Raw genomic sequence first — 22,494 nt, 5'->3', positions numbered from 1 at the left:
TTTCCTCCCAAAAGAAGTAACTTTAAAAAAATATGTTTAGGTATTAACCCTCTAAAGATGTACCAAGTACCAGGGATGTATGATTTCACAAACAAGATTAGTCTTGACTGGGGTGTTTTGAGATTACTGATCCTAGCATGATACGTTCAGGAAATATTGACTGACTCTCTGAGTAATCGATTTGCCATTTCCAATCAATGCCACTTGTATCAGTAAGATTATATTTTAACAAATATTTCATAAGTAAAAGTCCAGCGGTTGAGGTAGTACCACTCTTATTATGGGCTGCAGTACCTCTGCAGCCCTTTAATATCTTGGAGTGGTTATACCCTTAGTCCACTGAGCTGGGGAGCAATATGAGGGCATAGGAGAGGAAGTTGGTAGCATAGACTAGACTCTCTGCCATCTGCCATGCCCATCAGTCTACTTATTCATAACCAGAAGTGCCACAAATCCTCACTGCTTCTGCCATTTGTGCGGCAGGTCAGTCCACCTGTAGGTTATGTCATTGCTGTGTGTGTTGCAGCAAGACATATTCTGTATTCTCCCTATATTTTCTTTTGCTTCCAAAAAGTGGAGCAGTTTGCACTTGAGCCTTCAGAGACGTGCATGTAATTCATTTTCTTCAGTAATTTGAGAAAAGCCCGTTAAAATTTCCGTTAAGAAGACTGCCGTTATATTTTACAGGTTACTACCTAGTTGCATTTTTCTGTGTTGTCTCATTACTGAGAGCCTCAGTAGCTGATCCAGGAAGACTACCTGAAAGCCCAAAGATACCAGTTACAGGTACAGTTTTGGTTCACCTTCCTTTATGTTGCTGGTGTTGTTGTTGTTGTTTTTAAAAAAGGTGCAGTTTTGAATGTATTCCAACTAAAGGAGGTTCTGCCTAAACATCAGAAAAAAACTTTCTGACAGTAGGAGCTGTCAGAATGATCTCCCTCGGGAGGTGGTGGGCTCTCCTTCCTTGGAGGTTTTTAAGCAGAAGTTGGATGGCCATCTGTCATGGATGCTTTAGCTGAGATTCCTGCATTGCAGGGGGCTGGACTAGATGACCCTTGGGATCCCTTCCAATTCTATGATTCTGTGATTTCAGTCTGAGTTTTTGCCAGGGTTTGTGGTAGATATTGCCTTGGTTACCCTTCGCAAGACATGTGCTTTGGTTGACTCTCCTAGATTTCTCAGCAGCTTCCAATGTGTTCACCACAATATCCATCCAGTTTTCGAGCTGCCTTCATGGACTGAGATCAGACAGTGCATTGGTGCGGTTCTGCTTTATCTTACAGCGAGGTTCCAGAATGCGGTGAAAGGAGAATTAAATGTTACCCAGCGGGTGTGAGCTTGTGAGGTTGTATGCAACCAAGTTTTACTCATAGCAAACCCATTGAAATTAATGGCCCTAAGATAGCCATGTTATTTTCAATGGGTCTACTTTGAGTAGAACTTCCATCCATGGTGGTTGGAGTCTGTCTTATCTCCCCTGCTCTTTAATCTCGACATGAAGCCACTTGATGTGGTTTGTCAAGGGATTTCAGTCATGGCGCTATCATTATGCTTATGGCATCAAGTTCTATTGCTCCTTTCTGTCTCTACCAGGTGTGATGGTGACATTTATTTAGCTGCGATAATATAAAGTTTAATATAGTTTTTAAATGAAATAGTGGTCATAGTTTTTGTATCTTATATGCTACTTAAACTACTTGGAGCAAAAAAGGGGTTCATACATCAAAAGATAAATTTTTAAAAATTGCAGCACACTAAACAACCAGTGTCCTGGATCTTTATCAGGGAGATAGAAATGTGTGCTTTGATAAGATATTTAAAGGAATGAAGGGCATTAGAACTGTCATTTTTGGGGGCGTTTGGTCTTAATTGAATGAAAATTCAAAAATAGAATTGTCCTGTGTGTTTTTAAACTACTCAGTTATAGCGACAACACCAGGAAGTGTTATTGTAGTCATAGATATATGTTACTTCTACCCAGTGCTATTTTTCTAGAAAAAGAAGTTCATAACTCAGCATAAAACACTTCTATTAGTGTCTTAGAATGGCAATGGCACCCACCTGAGAGGTGCCAAAACTGAGTTCCAGCTGAAAAAAACCCTGTTCCTACCTAGGGGTAGGGGCCGTGCATTGCCCATGTGTAGAGTTAAAATGGGTGGCTTGAGCTGATTGGGAGATGACTAATTAAGCAGCAAACTGTGTGTCTGTTCATTGGGTTGGGGGGAAGGATAGGAAGGGCAAAGGCTCTGGGGTGGGGGAATAGTCACAGGCTGAAAGCAACAATAATGCAAGACAGACAGAAAGGCGAGATAGGTGGGTATTCAGTGTAGGCCCTATCAGAAGGAAACAGATTCTAAAACTGGCATACAATTATATAATTGCTAGAATTGCTGTAGCCAGGAGCAAAGTGTATTAGTCAGTAAGCTACTATATATATCTTTTAGGGGTTTAGCAGAAGCAAATAAATGTTTTTGAAGTCACTCGTCTTGCATCAGTACCACTAGAAATGGTTCCAAGAAACTTTGCACCAACATATTTAAATCTATCAGATTTGCTTTCTGATAAAATGTAATGTACTTCATGACTTCTTCTTTCTGGTATGCACATTCCTTTGGATTTTGCTGAATTAAAATCTTTAGGTACATACATACATACATCACTTTACTTGTATGCCACTTTCCCACAGTTCAAACCTTGCTCAAGGCAGCTTACAACTTGGGGGGGGGGGAGCATAACTACAACCTAACAAAAGTGGTCCTAAACGGTATACAAGACATACACAACAATTAAAAATACACAACCAAACTGAACAATTGCTACATAAATCATGAGATATATAATAAAGATACAAAAAACAAACAAACAGCAAGAGCCACAATCCCCTCCAATGAAACCCAACCGACTCCACAAACTTTGTTGCAAAATAAAACTAAAGGAGCTTTGATTATTTTGTTATTTTGTATCTGTTAATTCAGACTGTTTTGTACCATTTCAGAGATAATTTTATCTTTGTTTCTGTATTATTGCACAAACTGGTATGGTCAGATTCATTTGTTGCCTGTTTTAAATCACATTGGAAAACTTGCCTTCTGTTAATGGTAACTCTCTTATTAAAGAGTAACACCTTTGTGACATTGGCTTTATGGGAACAGATTGAAAATCAGTTTCCCATCTGGCATTATTACTAGTTTAATGATCTTGAATATTGGGTTTCCATACTGCCAATGTGCAAATGATGTCATTTTTCAACAAGATGAGAAACATGGCAGCTCTCCGACTTAAAATTGAGCCTACATAAATAAATATATAAATGTTTCCGTATAAGCAAATTCAATAAGAAATGGTTGAAAAACCGTATAAAATAATTCTGTATATGACTTGTGTATTAGTGAGAAGCATACGACCATGCAAATGTCACCTCGCCTAAATCCATTTCCATTTCAGGGGTCACCTTTCCTTTTGTCATCCTCAAATATGAAAATCTAATTGTGTCTCCTCTTCACTTAAAGCAAATAATCAAGCTTGTGGGTTGTCTCCTTCCAGAGGGGGGAGCCTTTGGATGCAAATCCCTTTCACTGCAAATGCACCTTTCCAAAACTAAATGCATTATCAGAAGCCAAATTAATTTAAAAATAGCTGTACATATAATGTATTTTTCGCTCTATAGGATGCACCCAACCATAGGACGCACCTTGTTTTAGAGGGGGAGAACAAGAAACCCCCCCCCTCTGCTCAGCGCCCCTTCAGCGAAGCAGTAGGAGAAACGGAGCGCCTTCCATTTCTCCTCCCGCTTGGCTGAAGGGGCGCTGCGCAGCTCTCCTACTCTGCTGAAGCCAGGAGAGTCTTGCTCTCCTGGCTTCAGCAAAAGGAACCCGAAGCCTCCGGAGTGCAGTGGGACCTCCTGCTGCGCTCCGGAGGCTTCAGGCGGCTTCAACGAAAGCAACGCGAACCCAAGGAGCGCGGAGGGAGCGCTCCCTCTGTGCTTCGGAGGCTTCGCGTTGCTATCGCTGAAGCCAAGGAGCCTGCATTCGCTCCATAGGATGCACAAACATTTCCCCTTAATTTTGGGAGGGGGAAAAGTGCGTCCTATAGAGCGAAAAATACGGTGCTATTAAGAGAGTGTTAGGTGCACCTTAGTTAATTTGAAATAAATGGGACTTAACAGTTTGCAATTCCGTTCTAGTGACCTAATGTACACTAAGAACATCATTTAGAGGTTATTTCCATTGTAGTCACTGCATTAGTTTAATGAAGGCAGGTAGTTTGATCATGGCAGGTGTCACTATCCTTTTCACAAACCAGAGAAACTATCATAGGCACCTCTCAAACAAGCACCCACCACAAAATATTGTATTGGACGCAACAGATTGGTTGATGGACGATTGGTCTGACTTAGTATAAGACATCTTCTGATGTTTGTAAAATCTAAAGTCGCATTACCTAAAATTCTGTGATGACCATTCCATTTTGCATGATGAAGAGTTCTGTGAAACTGAAAGCTTGTATATGCTTTGATTAAATTAAAAGGGGGCGGGTTTACTTTTTATCTTTTGTAGCCATCACAGTGGTCTTCTAAAACACCTGGTGTGTTTTGGCTTATCGGGATGCAAACGAGAGACATTTTTGTACGTTCGTTTCTTTTCCTGTAAAATCATCAACTACACTAAGACTTTATGGGTCTTAAAGAAGCAAAAACATAATGGCAATTCTGGGAAAGGGGAGAGTTTGTAATAACCGACTGTGCATTTTCTTTCTTTAGAAAGAGACTTTTGGGAATTATGTAATAAATGTAATATGATGAGACCAAAGCGTTCCCACCACTGCAGTCGATGTGGACACTGTGTTAGGAAAATGGATCATCATTGCCCGTGGTAAGTTTATTGCCTCGCCACATCCTACATAGGCACACTGACTGCTAATGTAATCATTGTTTGACATTGTTTCCCAATAGTTGTGTATTTCACAGTAATGATATCACCATAAGCATCAGGTCCCCCCCCCCCAAAAAAAAAGTGACTTTAGGATTCAAGGTGTAAATGTTGGTTTTCAAAATTAAGCTTTGGAAATGGATTATTAATACTAGAATATAATTTTGTTTCAAAATACTGTGCCAAGATCCATATAAGCATTTGCTCATGCAGTCAACCTTTTCTCTTCTCCCTTTATGTTAAACCAGCAACGAAACCCATATGTTTCCAGTTAACCATGGCTTCCCATTTCATAGAGTCATAGAATTGTAGAGTTGGAACTGAAATCGCTTGTAGGGTTACAAGAAGTTTTGTGAGGAGAATTATATAAATTACTGCAAAAGGGATTAAGTATGAGTTTATTTAGGATTTGGATCTATAGCAATAATTATAGTAATGCAGAATTAGAAATGATTTTAGAAAACCATTAGACGGTTGAATGAAGTCTTAGGCTGTGATACCCAAAGATTTGATTTGATGTTCATGAGATGTTATGCTGGAAAATATGTGTAAAGACCAATAAAATATTATAAAAAAAAGAATTGTAGAGTTTGAAAGGACCACAAGGGTCATCTAGTCCAACCCCCTGCAATGCAGGAATCTTTTCGCCCATCATGGGGCATGAACCCACCACCCTGAGATGCTCTACTGAGCGAGCTATAATCTAAACAGGACAACTATGCTTACGAGCCAAAATTTTGAAATATGGTTTGAGGTTGAGTTAAGATGGCAGGTTGTTCTGAGCCTGTAAATCATCGTTCACCGGTAGGGTAACTGTGGTTAATTGGAGACTTCCATGTTTAATCGGGGACTTCCATGTTTAAAAGGGACGCGGGTGGCGCTGTGGGTTAAACCACAGAGCTTAGGACTTGCTGATCAGAAGGTTGGCGGTTCGAATCCCTGCAACGGGGTGAGCTCCTGTTGCTCGGTCCCTGCTCCTGCCAACCTAGCAGTTCGAAAGCACATCAAAGTGCAAGTAGATAAATAGGTCCCGCTCCAGCAGGAAGGTAAACGGCGTTTCCGTGCGCTGCTCTGGTTCGCCAGAAGCAGCTTAGTCATGCTGGCCATATGACCCGGAAGCTGTACGCCGGCTCCCTCGGCCAATAAAGCGAGATGAGCGCCGCAACCCCAGAGTCAGTCACAACTGGACCTAATGATCAGGGGTCCCTTTACCTTTACCTTTTATGTTTAATCACTGCATGCTATGAAAAGGAGGAGAGAAGAGGTTGCAAGAGCAGGCAAAAGGCTTGTTCATATCTTATTGAGTCAATATATGATCATCTAAATCCATCTAAGCCCATGGTATGACTATTTTCCACCTTCCCATTTCGACTCTCTGGCACCCTATCTGCATAACGTAACAATTCTAAAATATAGACGCCCCTTTACTCTCGCAAGATTGAATGTATTGCCCTTGGTTGTACTTGAGGGACGATTCCAACAGATTCCACATGAAAAACGCTTATGTCCCTGTGGAGATGGCAGCACCAAATCAGGGGCGCATGCCCTTCTGGCTTGCACTCTTTATAAAGACTTGAGGAATGAGATTATCACCCCTCTGTTATTGTCCATTCTGGGTCGCTCAACCACTGCCACAGTGTCCTTTCTCTTGGCAGATCAAGATGAGCAGGTGAAAGTAAAGGTTGCAAGTGTTTTAGCTGGGCCAATAGGGTTTTGATTCAAAACCCTAAAATGTATTTTATATAACTGACTTTTTGTTTCTATTCTTTGTATATCGTATTGTTTTATTGCTGTGGCCGATGGCTGTCGCAAATAAAGATTCACTCATTCATTCAACCTGTCCTATGTGGTGATTCTAGTTACAAAAGCCAAGCAAAATTTAGTACAGTCACCCCCTACTTTTATACTAAGAATGTTAGATAAAGAGTGGAAGAATGTGTCTCCCTCAAATTCCCCTGTTTACCAAAAGCCACATTGCCTTGGTGTATAAAAAGCCAAGATGACTAATAGAACCGTACAGCTGAAGACTGTGGACAGAGATAGATGAGGAATGAAAGTACAAAGAGATAAGTGGTGAACATTTTCCCTTCTACCCTGTCCCCAACTGGTAGGTCATTGGTTTGGCTTGAAAGGCTTATTTCATTGTTAAAATTTAGAAAGCGACTAATGCTCCATTGTGTGTGTTTACACTTGTTTTCTGCAGGATTAATAACTGCGTTGGTGAAGATAATCACTGGCTGTTTTTGCAGCTGTGCTTCTACACAGAACTTCTCAGTTCTTATACGCTGCTACTTGATTTCTGCCACTGTTATTACTTTGAACCACTAAAAAAAGTTAATTGGGTAAGAAAAAAAAATTATGCTTGCAAGATGTGGATCAGTGTTAACATAATCACAGTTTATTATTCGTATGATGAATTATTTTAAGGTAGGTGTGTGTGTGTGTGTGTGTGTGTGTGTGTTTTACCTGTTCTTGCATTCTAGGGCAGAGATGTGAATTTGGTTTGACATATGTAAATGTATGGATTTGTTTCCATTGATCTACCAAATAGGAAAATATGGAGGGGGCCAAACACCTGAAAATAGCTCTTACAAAACCAGAAAGTTGCTGCAAAATGCAAAGGCTCTTAAAGGAATCTATAGTGAATCTATAGGGAGAAAATAAAGCAATGTGGACCCTTGACATTGATTCCAACGCCTGACAATTCTAAACTGCATTTAAACACAACATTTTTGTTTATTTCTATATATATTTATATATGGTTATTTATATGCATTTCTGGTGCCACTCAGGGCACCTTACAACAGTTCAAAACCACAATACAATGTTAAAATACAAAATGCACAAAATGCACAACAAATAAAATACACAACATTAGTGTTGGGCCAACTATCACATGTTATGCAGGAAATACGATGGTTACATGTACACCAATGGTACACATTGTTCTTTTCCATACCAGTTTGGAGATATACTTGAGCACCTTTAAATGCCTAGGTAACATAACATCAGGGCATACCAATGATCAAGCTTTCCAGATGTGGCAACCTGGGTGTTTACACAGATGTAAGCAAGTCTGGTTTTTTGGGGGGACGGGTTGGCAGAATCTGAGTGTTAACACCTTCCTTCACATGTGTAATGTTCATAGTGTCCTACTGAATTAGGACCTCTTCAGAAGACATGTACTTGCTCAGAGGCATATCAAGTATTAAGAGCCAAATGCTGAACCACCCTGATGTAGGATGTCTTATACATGAAGAACCATGGATGTATATTCTCCCAGGAACGTACAGTCTTTGGGGTTGTTATATTCCCCAGATAAAAAGTGGTCTAGAAGTCAGACATGCAGTGCTGGATTTACGTTTAAGTTAAACAAGCTATAGCTTAGGGCCCCACTCTCTTGTGGGCCCCAAAAAAATTTAAAGGAAAGAAAACCCTGGATGTACATTTCTAAAATATAAGATAAAAAACAAATAAAATTAAAAACAAATAAAATAAAACCTTCATACAGCAACAGTGTTTCAATATAATTTTTCTTAATTGTATTTCAGTTCAACAATTACTTTGATAAAATACATATTTTGTTATGTGCAAATGGCTTTAGATACTCATTAGGTCCGTAAATAACCATATAGCATATATTCAACACAGAAAACAGGGACAATTTGTTGTTGACAAAGGACAGCTGGACAAAAAAAGGGCCCCATTACCTTCAGTAGCTTAGGGCCTCATCAAACCTAAATCTGGCCCTGCAGAAATGTATTTTTACAGGACCTCGGGCTCTGTCATAAAGGACCTCACAGTTAAGGTGTAGGCATTGTGTACAAAATCGATAGAGAGGTGCAATATTAAATAATGGAATATATCAGCTTTTGAAAACAATTTTTTATGTATAAGGAAAATGATCAAGGGAGAAATGTCATCTTTTAGAGATGGGAACACAGATAAGGGCCTCAGGTGATTAATGTGGTATATATCTGCAGGAGCGTCTCCACCCCCATCGTTCTACCCGGACACTGAGGTCCAGCACCGAGGGCCTTCTGGCGGTTCCCTCACTGCGAGAAGCCAAGTTACAGGGAACCAGGCAGAGGGCCTTCTCGGTAGTGGCGCCCTCCCTGTGGAATGCTCTCCCACCAGATGTCAAAGAGAACAACAACTACCAGACTTTTAGAAGACATCTGAAGGCAGCCCTGTTTAGGGAAGCTTTTGATGTTTGATGTATTACAGTATTTTAATTTTTTTTGGGAAGCCGCCCAGAGTGGCTGGGGAAGCCCTGCCAGATGGGTGGGGTATAAATAATAAATTATTATTATTATTATTATTATTATTATTATTATTATTATTATTATTATTATTATTATCATAGCTATCAGTTTTTTGGGCAAACCTGGATTTTAAACCAACTTAAAACCATGGTTTAAGATCCTGACTGTTCCCAAAGCTGGTGGCCACACTTTTGCAGTTCAGAGTCTTGGGAAAGTATGGTTTAGTATATATTTTTTGGTTTAATCATTGATCGCACAAAGGGAGAAACAGAGGGTCTGTATATGTGGGCAAAACTTGTTGATATCTCAACTTATTAAACTGATTATAGGTCCCAAATTATAGATTTTGATGTTTTGAGAGCCTCTTGCTTCAAAAAAAAAAATCACGCCTTTGGCATTCAGTGTTGTTTGCATATTGCAAATGATTTGGTTCAGATGATTTGATAGCCGCAATAAAAAAAAAATCTGCAGAATTGGTAGCTGAGTGAAAAATATATGGGAATTCAGCCAGATCTGCAGCTTCAGTAATGACATGAGTGTACTATTTGGCTCATTTCTCACTGTGTAGCTGAGGATTTGATATCCCCCATAAATGTGTGCCACCCAATCACTCATTCTACTGTTTGATACTAAGGGACACAAACAGCAAGCAAAATCCATTTAATTGTCCTATAAAAATTACGTACAGTTTAAGACAATAGCTTAGTATGGTCAACGTTTTGCAGTAGAATATGTCCACTGCATTGAATAGATGTTTCTAAGAATTTGATCCAAAGTAATTGCACTGGCGCAACTGCTTCTTGTGAATGTTTAGCTTCCCCATAATGCTAATGATGACAGGAAGATGCACAGTGTACAAGGGTTGTCACAGATCCACATACTTACTCCAAGTTGTAGGATCACACTGTTAATGACTTATCTGCCTTCTGCTCATTTAAAAAAAAACTGAATGAAACTAGCATTTACCTGTATTGCAATTTGTAAAACCGCACTTAAATTAAATCTAAGATTAAGCATTTACAGTGGTACCTCGGGTTACATACGCTTCAGGTTACATACACTTCAGGTTACAGACTCCGCTAACCCAGAAATAGTGCTTCAGGGTAAGAACTTTGCTTCAGGATGAGAACAGAAATCGTGCTCCGGCAGCGCGGCAGCAGCAGGAGGCCCCATTAGCTAAAGTGGTGCTTCAGGTTAAGAACAGTTTCAGGTTAAGTACGGACCTCCGGAACGAATTAAGTACTTAACCCGAGGTACCACTGTATTTTTATCCACCCCATCTTCTCCGACTGATACCCACAGGGCATTTCAGTTCCTTAGACTTCTGTTATCTTTGTAAGCTACTGAATAAGATTTAATTTAATGAAAGAGATTGTTATTTGCATGATCCACAGGAACCATTTATTTATTTTTTGCAGGATAAAAACTTAAGTATTTAAAAATTGAAGTCCTTAAAAGTATAATATGTACTCTCATTCGTTTAGTAGGCTGCAGATAATGTACTTTTTCCTCCAGTAGGAGGAGCAGTGTTACTACAAGAACTAAAAAGAAACTGCACAAAGCTATTAAGGGACTGTTGGTTTTTGTATCCTGGCCACTGTCAGAAAGGATTGCTTATTCATATCTGACAGGTATAACTTTTCCCAGGGAGTGCTGTACTTTCCAGAAAGTATGAAAACAACATCTTGTACTTGACCAGCTTACAGCAAGAGTGGCTAGCATGGGTCTCCATCTCTGTGCATTTTGTGTCATGTTAAATCTGCTGGAATGATAATATGCCAAGTGGAGTCAGACCACTGTCTCATTTAGCTCTGGCCGAAGATTTCCAAGGTCTTGTTCAAAGCAGGATCTGCTGCTTTGGATCCTCTACATTGTAACTTGGGTTGTGCCCTGATGCTGGCCAGTTGAAGCAACTTTTAACTGTGCGGAAAAGCAAGTTGCGCCTGCACTCTTTCCCAAATATTTTTTGGTGTAGATCCATCAGTTCAGCGGGAGATGGCTTTGATTTGGCACCAGCAGCACTGCATGGATGAGCAGGAAAGAACCTCTGAAATCCTTGGACTCACACAGCCAGGAGGAGAGCGTCAGGAGAGTTTAGTGCAGATCAGGGACCCATGCTAACACTGATTAGCTGAACAAGGCAACTTCCTGACCCCTGGTTTGAATCTGACTTGCTGAGAAACTGACCAGATCTTGTTGTAAACCACAGCGTCTGGTTTGTAGGTTAAGACAAGCAGTGTCAAGCAGATCATCCTGACTGATGGGAGGAAAATACGTTGATTTGGTTTGAGGAAGGAAATCTCTAATCCAGTGGTTCCTAACCTTTACAAATAAGAGGACCCCTTCTTAACTTCAGAAAATTTCAAGGCTCTCCATATGCTACTTGTCAGGGCTGGTGGAAGCCATAGTCCAGACCAGGTCTATTCCTTTTCCAAATCAATTTAGACCAATCAACTAGATCATGTGAAAACATCATGGGTGTGCACATGAGTGTTGTTGTTCTTAAGCACCCTTCAAAGGGAAGTGTTCAATCTGGGATTTCAAGTGGTAACAGTTCAGAGCCCATGACTGTGGTCAGCTTCTTGTATTATATTTTAAGGACATGTTGCATGTTTTTGAATTATTCCTTGGTTTGAATGTAGGTGATTCCACCACCACCCTTTTTTGAATGTTCACATGAGCAAACATATCTTGGAATATGTGCAGCCATATGTTAGGGAAGATACATGAGTGCTTACACTCCCTTGTGATTGTATCTAGGAATTAGGGCATGTTTCTTATTGTTAAATATCTAATAAATTAATGGTTCATATTGCAATCCTTTTGGGTTAGGGTGTACTGAGGAATCTAGATAACATTTATTTATGATCCACTTGTCTGCTTAAAAGTACTCAGACTGGGGTGTGTGGCATCATCATGGAGCTATATAGTACTAATAGAAACGCAAGTGCAACGATTTATAATGTGATATAGCCAATGCTTAGAAATCTAAATGGTATGAAGAGTGTGCCTCCTGTTTTGACAATGCATGGGAGCTAAGGTGTGGCTTCGGGGTTTATGAATCTTGTACTGCAAGAGAGCAGGAGCCTAGGTGGATTTAGGGCAGAGGGACCAGTTCTATGATGTCACAACTATGATGTAGTAGATTGATCACAAGGCAAGAGGCAGAGGAGTACAGAATTTTGGCCTTGGAAAGGGCGCTGCTGAAATTTACAAAGTCTTCCTCTGGCAGGAGCAAGTGGTTGAGTAGGAGTGCATTATTCTTACTCATAGTAGTAGTAGTAGTGGTAGTGGTATTTATTATTTATTGAATTCATACACCGCCCTATACCCGGGGGTCTCAGAGCGTTTCACAGAATAGTAGTAGTAGCAGCAGTAGTAGTAGCAGTAGTATTACCAGCCTACCTTCACCAGTAGGTCCCAGGTTTAGTTGCAACAATTTAAAATTCAGAAACAGTAAAGTCACAGGAATAGGCTGAGTCCTGAAAATACACACCTCAGATGTCAAAGGCCAGGAGGTGTGCCTTCATTAGTACTTCTGACAGTGTGCCCACATGACAGGGTTTTAAGACTCTGGTATTAGCTTTGCAGTCCAAACAGCGACCATTTTGGGTGGGGGTTCCATTCCTGACCCCCGTGTGCATTGGTGGAACATGCATAACTCTGCCCCATTTGGGGGCCACTTCCGAGTCAAGCATGCATGTGGATCACTCATCAGTCGGACCAGCGCAAATCGGTCACTCCCTGTATTCAGCCTGGGCAAATGTATTCTCATTGACTTGTACAGTGGTACCTCGGTTTAAGTACTTAATTCGTTCCGGAGGTCTGTTCTTAACCTGAAACTGTTCTTAACCTTAAGCACCACTTTAACTAATGGGGCTTCCCACTGCCGCCGAGCCGCCACGACGCAATTTCTGTTCTTATCCTGAAGCAAAGTTCTTAACCTGAGGTACTATTTCTGGGTTAGCAGAGTCTGTAACCTGAAGTGTCTGTAACCTGAAGCGTCTGTAAACCAAGGTACCACTGTACTTTGCTGTGGCAGATGAAGAACAGTCAAGGTGGCCTGGTACATCTGATTGATCTTGCCCTTAAGCTCTCAGCGATGTGCCACTTTTGGCTTGCTCCAATTTCTCTTTGTGGAATACTGTTCATCCAAAACTTTTCTTCTGCTATTTGCTACCTAGTTTCCCTTTAAACACAAAGCTGTATGGTGTGCATAAATTTTTGCTCATTCTCTGTAGGCATCGGGGGGGGGGGTGAGTCTTTCAGTGAGAATGGATTGGGAATATGAGAATGAATTGGGAATATGAGAATGAATTGGGAATATAGAATCTGGAAGTGTAGAGCAGGTTGTACTTAACTGACATTCTGTAGCTTGAGAAGAGCTGTTCAACAGCTGGTCTCCCTCGGGAGGTGGTGGACTCCCCTTCCTTGGAGATTTGTAAGCAGAAGTTGGATGGCCATCTGCCATGGATGCTTTAGCTGATATTCTTGCATTGCAGGGGGTTGGACCTTGGGGTGGCTCTATGGTCTAAACCACTGAGCCTTTTGGGCTTGCCAATCAGAAAGTTGGCAGTTCGAATCCCCACAACGGGGTGAGCTCCCATTGCTCTGTCCCAGCTCCAGCGAACCAAGCAGTTTGAAAGCATGCCAGTGCAAGTAGATAAATAGGTACCGCTGCAGTGGGAAGGTAAACAGCATTTCCATGCATTCTGGCTTCTGTCACGGTGTGCCACTGAAGTGGGTTAGTCATGCTGGCCACTTGACTCGGAAAGCTGCCTGTGGACAAACACCTGCTCCCTTGGCCTGAAAGCAAGATGAGCGCTGCAACCCCATAGTCACCTTTGACTGTACTTAACAATCCAAGGGTCCTTTACCTTTACCTTCCAACTCTACAACTCTATGATTCTATAAGTGCCTCTTCCGGTGCCTGATTTTAACTGCAGCTTTTGGCCGCAGTAGTTTTCTTAGGAAATTTGTTTTCCATCACCAGTCCACAAGCTAGTCAAGATTTATGCTCTTGATGTGAGGGACAGTCTGTTCTCTGCATTCTTATAAACACAGCTCTCTATTATTCCATAAGTAAAAAAAGCATGAGTCTGTCTGCATGGACCCTTTCAAAAGTGCATGTTTAGTACATATAGTTTAGTACACCTAGCTCATGCAAAGAGTGAGAAATACTCCCAGGTGATCATGCCCTACATATTGACATGACCTTTGCTTGCACAGCTGTGTATACTGGGCTTTGTAAAGCTACCATTTCCTTTCCACACCAGTAGTACCTGACTGGCAAATGTGGCTCTAGAAGGGCTTTGTTGAGAAATTTAAATAGAATAACAATTTGAACCTGAAGAGGACAGAACCCTTTTTTTTAAACCCACCCAATTCTAACTTGCTAATCATTTGATAGGCTATAAATTTTGTGGAACGAATATGAGATCTGTTGTTTCAGATTTGAGATTGGGTGCCAATTCAAAGACTTCCTCTTTCATTAAGAGGCCAGACATTGTTATCCTTCATTGGTCTGTATATATTTAAAAAGTTTGATGCTGAGCGAAACCCAACAAAAAAAGTAAATTTCACTTTAATTGTATTTCCTAGATCTAATTGTCTTTTTTCTTTCAATTCATGTTTTGGAGAGCCTTTCTTATATGCCAAAGACAACTAAAAATGGTTTCTATTTTTCTTTATTTACAGGATATATTTGTATTTAGACATGAACTTGCCCTGATAAGAATATCTACCTTCATGGGTTTAATAATGCTGATTGGAATTACGGGACTCTTTTATACTCAGTTGACTGGTATATTCAATGTAAGTATTTTATTCTTTCCTTCAGAATAACATTTCCCCCCTGTGCATGTTGTTGTGTAAGTGCTTAAAAGTATGCTAAGCTGTATATTGAATAAAAACATGTAATTCTTTACCAGGCACAATCTATAATGCAAAATATCAACAAATATGAGAACTTGAGGTACACTCAAGACACAACCAGACAAGATCATCGGAGATTTGCAACTGGGTTTTTCGTTTTTACATATGGCAAATGGAGCCACAGAGTGGGATAGTGGAGATGATTTGGATCAGAATTGTAGCAATGGGGAGTTGGGGAAAATTATGGTGTGGGGAGGGTGGGCAGTTTCAGCCAGGAAAGTGGTATGAAGAGAAATGGCTTATGCCCTTCTGCAGTGACACAAGCCTGGTATATAAAATTGGCATTATTATTTTATTTTATTTATTTTATTTATCTTATTTATACCCCCCCCCCAACTGGCTGGGTTGCCCCAGCCACTCTGGGCAGCTTCCAACACACACACACACAAATAATAATTAAACATCAAACATTCATAGCAACAATCAGATCCTAGATAAAAAGTCACAATAACTTTAAAATAAACAACCTAATAAAACAAGAAATAATGCATTATAATTCATTAGTAAACAGATGTATGTGCATCTGCCGCTAAAATGGAACTCAGTAAATTTAAGCCGGGATCTCCCTTCATCTCATTTAATTGTCCTATCAGTTCTCCCTCAAATAGTCGTGAAAGTAAAATAATAATGGTAATCGTGTGATTTTTAATGTTTGTATAAGAAATGGGAAAGCTGCTCTTAAAAAAAAAGATGTAGAAGAAAAAATAACTGGGGCCTAAATTTTAAAATATTATTATTTATTGAATTTATATAACGCCTTATACCCAGTGATTTCAGGGCAGTTTACCGAATAAAATCAAGATATAAAACCACAAAATATATAATAAAAATAAAAACAACAACCCAATAGCTGCCCCCCCCAAAAAAAAACATTTTAAAAGGGCATAGGATGTAAATCAGACGAACCAAAGGCCTGGTTTAAAAGGAACATTTTTGCCTGGCGCCTAAAGGTGTGTAATGAAGGCACCAGGCGAACTTCCCTGGGGAGAGCATTCCACAGACGGGGAGCCACTGCAGAGAACAGGGGGTGGGAGAACATCCTGGGAAAGGGAAGACTGATGGAAAGTACCGAGGAATGCAACTAGAAAGGAGCATGGCTGCAAGGAATAGTTTAAGGTGAGAACAGGGAGATAAAGAGCAGCAAAGTCTAGAATCAGTGTCAGAAAACCTTATTATGAGGAGATGTCATAACTGTTGTGACACAGGCGTTAAATCAACGTTACATTTCGAACAAAAATTAAAGCTGGGAGAAGTAGCAATATATAGTGCAACGATCCAAGTGGGAAAATGGCCTGATCCACATGTCACACCAAGCCAACATGTGTTCCAGGAGAGGAGATCTAAACCACTTTTCTCCATCCTGGTCTTTCTGCTGCTAAGCTCAGCCAGTGACTTGGCTTAATGCAGGCATAGGCAAACTCGGCCCTCCAGATGTTGTGGGACTGCACCTCCCATCCTTGTTAGCTAACCCTGTTAGCTAGGGATGATGGGAGTTGTAGTCCCAAAACATCTGGAGGGCCGAGTTTGCCTATGCCTGGCTTAGTGTGTCTTCTGAACAACAGGTTCATGGTTTTAGCTCTCTTGAGATTTGGAATGAGCTGTGTAAACCAGAGGACAAACTTGTATACAGCTTGTGGTAAGCCTGGATAGAGAGATAAACCACAAGCTTGCATTTGGACAACGTGCTAAGCAAAGTCACAGCTTAGCACAGTGCAGAAGCAGAAAGATTTGGGAGGAGCAAAAATGACTGCAATCTCCTCCGGAGTAGCCTTTGCAGTAAGCCATGGTTTGCTTTAGAACAACTAGCCGACTTGTTTGCTTTGCACTAAGCCATGGTTTGGCTTAGCATGACAAGCCTCCTATTTTGAGGAGCTGGACCAGTGCCCTGGTATGACAACAGGAAATAGACTTCTTTGTCTTAGATTTCACACAGAGAGATTTTGGAATAGAATGGTACTGAAAGAATTACACATAGGTGTCAAAGGTGACACGAAGACTCAGTATTTTGTTGAAAAAATGGAAATACTTGATTTAACATATTAAAAAATGATATTTAAACATAATAGGAATATGTCGTAGGAAAACTCCAAATCCATACTCCTATTATCCGTGTCCTGAAAAGATTTTGGAAACTAATATCAACCAAAGTGCATGGGTTGCTATATGGGAATTTTGATGCATTCCCAAGACCCAATGACTGCCTTATGGTTCCCGTCCTTTTATTTCCATGCTTGTTTTGTTGGTTTGGTTAGATCCCTTGATCTGTATCTGGCAAACCTCATGCAGGTGGGTCAGTGAGAAACTTTCAAATGGAGTACACTTGCTTCTGATTTTAGGCATTTACGGCTGGTGAAATAATTTCCCAGTATGCTAACTTTCAGTTCTTGTTCTAAGCTCATCAGTATATGTTACCATCATTCATCTGTGTTGAATTATTGTTTTGTATGAATATGTACATGCATCCATCATGTCATTAATTACTGACACACCTTCTAGTAACTTGAATTAAGTGAGTGATAATTTAGAATGGTAAACATGTACTATATTATGCAATCACAGAATGTGAGTTGTGCAAGATAACCTTTTTCTTTCAGGTGGCTGGAATTTAGGGTAATGCTCTTACTGTTTGATTTGCCAGTGGTTTGCAAACAGATTTTTTTTTTTACCAAACTCTGGGTCTTGATTTGGACACACCACTTGTCTGGAGCATTTTGCCATTTCTCCGTGTGTACAAATGGAAAATCCAGCTTCCCAGTGGCTGCTGGAAGGTAACAGGATAATCACTTAAGCAGTGATCCTCTGATGTCATTGTGGGAGGCCAGTAAAAGCGGATTATCTGTGACCCAGATAAAATAATTAGAAATTACTTGGACACTTACAAATAACTGATCTACTAATCTCATTTCCAAAGTTAAAAAGGTCTGTCTCTCAACATAACACTACCAGATGTTTCAGTTGAACTGCATCCTTTGAAGAGACTAATCTGAAGCCTAATTTTAAGGATTACCTTTGATTGTTTTTTATTTAAAATTCTAAACAGGATGCATTTTCATTTTTCCATATGCTCTTGCAAATGATTAATAGAGTTAAAGGATTTTTATAAATAAATTTAGCTCATACCCCGACATATTATTCAGTGAAAGACACAAACATAAATATGTCATTATGCAGGTGACATATTTTGCTTTTTGTACTGTTTACAATGTAATTTTCATTTCTCCATCTGCTAAGAAAAAAAATTCCGAATACATTCTCATAGTTTTGTTTAATAGGTATTTTGCTATACCCTTAACTGATTGTGCACTGACATTAGTAATTTGATTAATGCTGCCGGGGCTCCTTGTTAATTAATTGTTTTAACTGTATATGATAATGTGATGGCACCATTGGAACATAAATACTGAACAGTTGGGTGGGAAGATAGAAAAGTTCACCTTGTTTATAATGGCTTGAGAAGGAAAATAATAACAGTTAGTGGATGTAGAGGGCTCATGTTTATATTGTGCATTGGTTATTTTTGTACATTATTGCTTGCATTTGACACAGTGCTATATATCATCTCCTTTTTGAATTTTGCATTGTTAATTTACACTTGCCTTAAAGCAAAATTGGTTAACAATTGTAGGGTTCTTTTTCAAATGCTCAGGCTGAAATAAAACATGATACATTATCTGAATGTAACTCTCCTACATGTTGCATATTCCAGTTTGCTGCTCCAGTGTCTGTTACCTACAGATGCAGATTGCCATACATTTAAATAATATGCTCTATATAACTTATTTAAATTTTTGGAAAACCATAGGTAGGGATGTGGCTGTGTGGAAGAAGCAAAGCCACTATATATTAGAAAGGTTAGTAACCATCAAAACCATGTGACGCAATTGGGTTGCCCATACAGCAACTGCAACATTAACAAAAGAAAACAAATATTTACATATTGTAGCAAACTCTCCAGAATTCAACATTCTTTGTTACATATGCCTTAGAGGAAGTATGTGAAGAACACCATTTGGAAAGCTACCATATGGCTAATGAAATCAAATACATGGTCGCTTTCATGGAGAAGGGTGACTCTAGGTTTTGGGTTCAACTGGAGTCTATCTTTCTAAGGAGGGCTCCACATATAGAATCATAGAATTGCAGAGTAGGAAGGGACAACAAGGGTCCAACCCTTGCAGTGGTGCTTGAACACAATGAACTGTGCTCTACTGACTTAGCCAGCAAGGAAGGTCATATGTTTGTGCCTTTTGGAAACACAGATTCAAGTCCTTGGATTGGATAGCAAAACATTTAATACTGACCATTTTCAAAGGTTGGAAAATATGGACTGGAATACTTACTCTCTGTCACCTTTAATTTCTATAGCATAAAGGTAAAGGGACCCCTGACACTGCCGACCTTCTGACCGGCAAGCCCTAGGCTCTGTGGTTTAGACCACAGTGAAACCCGAGCAGCGCACGGAAATGCCATTTGCCTTCCCGCTTGGAGCGGTACATATTTATCTACGTGCACTTTGACGTGCTTTCGAACTGCTAGGTTGGCAGGAGCAGGGACTGAGCAATGGGAGCTCACCCCATCGCGGGGATTCGAACCACCGACCTTCTGATCGGCAAGCGCTAGGCTCTGTGGTTTAACCCACAGCACCACCCGTGTCCCTGTAGCATATTACCCTGCTAAATCTGGAGAGTTTACTTCTGTGCTCCAAATATATTTATAGGCTTCACTTGATGCTCCAAAGGTCTTTATAGACTTTGGGATTTCTGCAAGCATAGCAGATTGCTCATTGTTGATGCATTGAAAAGAATATAGGACATAGTTTCTTCTACTTGGTTTTTCTGGGCTCAAGTACATTAATTTACATCAAAGCCAGCAATAAAGTAGGCTGCTACCAGACAATTAACACAGTTTGAAAAAGAAATCCTGGATTACACTGGGATAACTGGGGGTCTGGCTTTCAGCATTTATAGCTGGGTCTAGGAATCAGTGACAGGCCCTAAAGATTTCACAAGACCTATGTGAGGAAAGGAATGGGATATTACACTTGAAATAGAGAACCGGAACTGGAGGTGGTACAAACAACATTATAAAAATATAAAGTGAAAGAGCAGTCCATAAATTTGATATACAAGGAAATTGTCCCTAATGTGCCCTGGAATATCTCCTGCATGTTGGCAGGGCTGGTAATAGACTGGGATGTAGATATGCATGTATTGGGCATTTCCCGAGTTCACACTTTTGGGGTACTGATGTTTCAAGAAGCCAGTTTCAGTAGACCCACCCTTCTCCACAATTGATGCTCATGCACACATAAACACACACCTTGATTCAGACTTGAATAATAGACACTGAGTCCACTAACAGCAGCCACAAGGTCTGTGATAGTATGCAACGGGGGGAAATCAAGAAGTGAATGTAGATCAGTGATACCAGAGGGTATGACAGATAGTGAAAAGCAAACAGAAAAGTTGCCTTTGGGCAGAAAAGAACACTTTTGAATCAGTTTGCTATATGTTTATTAACTTAGTTAGCAGAGCAGAGCATTGGCAATCTCCACCACCAGCATGTACCCAACTCTGGACACAGTGAGTTGGTTTTTGAGGTCTGCTCTGGAAAGAAAAAAGCAGATTGTGACTGGAACTTTATGTCCTTTTTTCAGAGGCACTTAGCCTTTGGTATGGACAAATTTACCTTGGCCTTCCAATTTGTCACGGAAATGTGCTTTGTTTAATGATCTAAACTGATGGAAAGGGGTTAAGTAAACTTTGTTAAAATTATACATGCTCAGGGCTGTCTTAAGTAAATGCTGCGCCGGGGTGCAGAGATCCGCCCAGTGCGCCCCCCCCCCCGGTTGACCAGTCCCAGGCATGCAGGAGGGCGGAGCCAGCTGGCTGCCTCAGCGTCTCACTGGCTCAGTTGCCCCTGAACTCATGGTGCAGATATTTCTATCTATCATCTATCATCTATATATCTATCTATTATCTATCTATATCTATCATCTATCTATCTATCTTGTTGTTGTTGTTTAGTCGTTTAGTCGTGTCCGACTCTTCGTGACCCCATGGACCAGAGCACGCCAGGCACTCCTGTCCTCCACTGCCTCCCGCAGTTTGATCAAACTCATGCTGGTAGCTTCAAGAATACCATCCAACCATCTCATTCTCTGTCGTCCCCTTCTCCTTGTGCCCTCCATCTTTCCCAACATCAGGGTCTTTTCCAGGGAGTCTTCTCTTCTCATGAGGTGGCCAAAGTATTGGAGCCTCAGCTTCACGATCTGTCCTTCCAGTGAGCGTTCAGGGCTGATTTCCTTCAGAATGGAGAGGTTTGATCTCCTTGCAGTCCATGGGACTCTCAAGAGTCTCCTCCAGCACCATAATTCAAAAGCATCAATTCTTCGGCGATCAGCCTTCTTTATGGCCCAGCTCTCACTTCCATACATCACTACTGGAAAAACCATGGCTTTTACTATACGGACCTTTGTTGGCAAGGTGATGTCTCTGCTTTTTAAGATGTTGTCTAGGTTTGCCATCGCCTTTCTCCCAAGGAGCAGGCGTCTTTTAATTTCGTGACTGCTGTCACCATCTGCACTGATCATGGAGCCCAAGAAAGTAAAATCTCTCACTGCCTCCATTTCTTCCCCTTCTATTTGCCAGGAGGTGATGGGCCCAGTGGCCATGATCTTCGTTTTTTTGATGTTGAGCTTCAGACCATATTTTGCGCTCTCCTCTTTCACCCTCATTAAAAGGTTCTTTAATTCCTCTTCACTTTCTGCCATCAAGGTTGTGTCATCTGCATATCTGAGGTTGTTGATATTTCTTCCGGCAATCTTAATTCCGGCTTGGGATTCATCCAGCCCAGCCTTTCGCATGATGAATTCTGCATATAAGTTAAATAAGCAGGGAGACAATATACAAATTTATATCTATCTATCTATCATCTATCTATCTATCCATCTATCTATCTATCTATCTATCTATCTATCTATCTATCTATCATCTATCTATCTATCTATCTATCTATCATCTATCTATCTATCTATCTATCTATATCTATCTATCTATCTATCTATCTATCTATCTATCTCTATCTATCTATCTATCTATCTATCTATCTATCTATTTATCTATCTATCTCTATCTATCTATCTATCTATCTATCTATCTATCTATCTATCATCTATCTATCTATCATCTATCATCTATCTATCTATCATCTATCTATCTATCTATCATCTATCCATCATCTGTCTGTCTGTCTATATTATCTATACATGGAACATTTACTAAACTGCTCTTGCACAACTTGCGTCCCCTTCAAATTTGCAAAGGATTCTATCCTGTGTACCAAATGGCGAACCATTTACATTTTTG

General features: G+C 40.3%; 1 protein-coding gene across 3 annotated transcripts in view; it reads left to right on the top strand.

The window, feature by feature from the left end:
- Positions 1 to 22,494, top strand: part of ZDHHC21 (zDHHC palmitoyltransferase 21) — a 43,876-nt gene that overhangs the window by 8,347 nt on the left and 13,035 nt on the right. For all 3 annotated transcript variants that reach the window (XM_081176914.1, XM_081176915.1, XM_081176913.1), the window contains 4 exons: positions 688 to 786; positions 4,760 to 4,871; positions 7,132 to 7,270; positions 14,891 to 15,007. In XM_081176914.1, the coding sequence (XP_081033040.1) occupies positions 688 to 786; positions 4,760 to 4,871; positions 7,132 to 7,270; positions 14,891 to 15,007 (467 nt within the window). The remainder of the gene's footprint in view (positions 1 to 687; positions 787 to 4,759; positions 4,872 to 7,131; positions 7,271 to 14,890; positions 15,008 to 22,494) is intronic.

This window comes from Podarcis bocagei (genome assembly GCF_964188305.1).
Source record: "Podarcis bocagei genome assembly, chromosome: 17".
NCBI lineage: Eukaryota > Metazoa > Chordata > Lepidosauria > Squamata > Lacertidae > Podarcis > Podarcis bocagei.
Note: the sequence above shows the minus strand (reverse complement) of the source record. Positions and strands in the feature narration are given on the sequence as shown.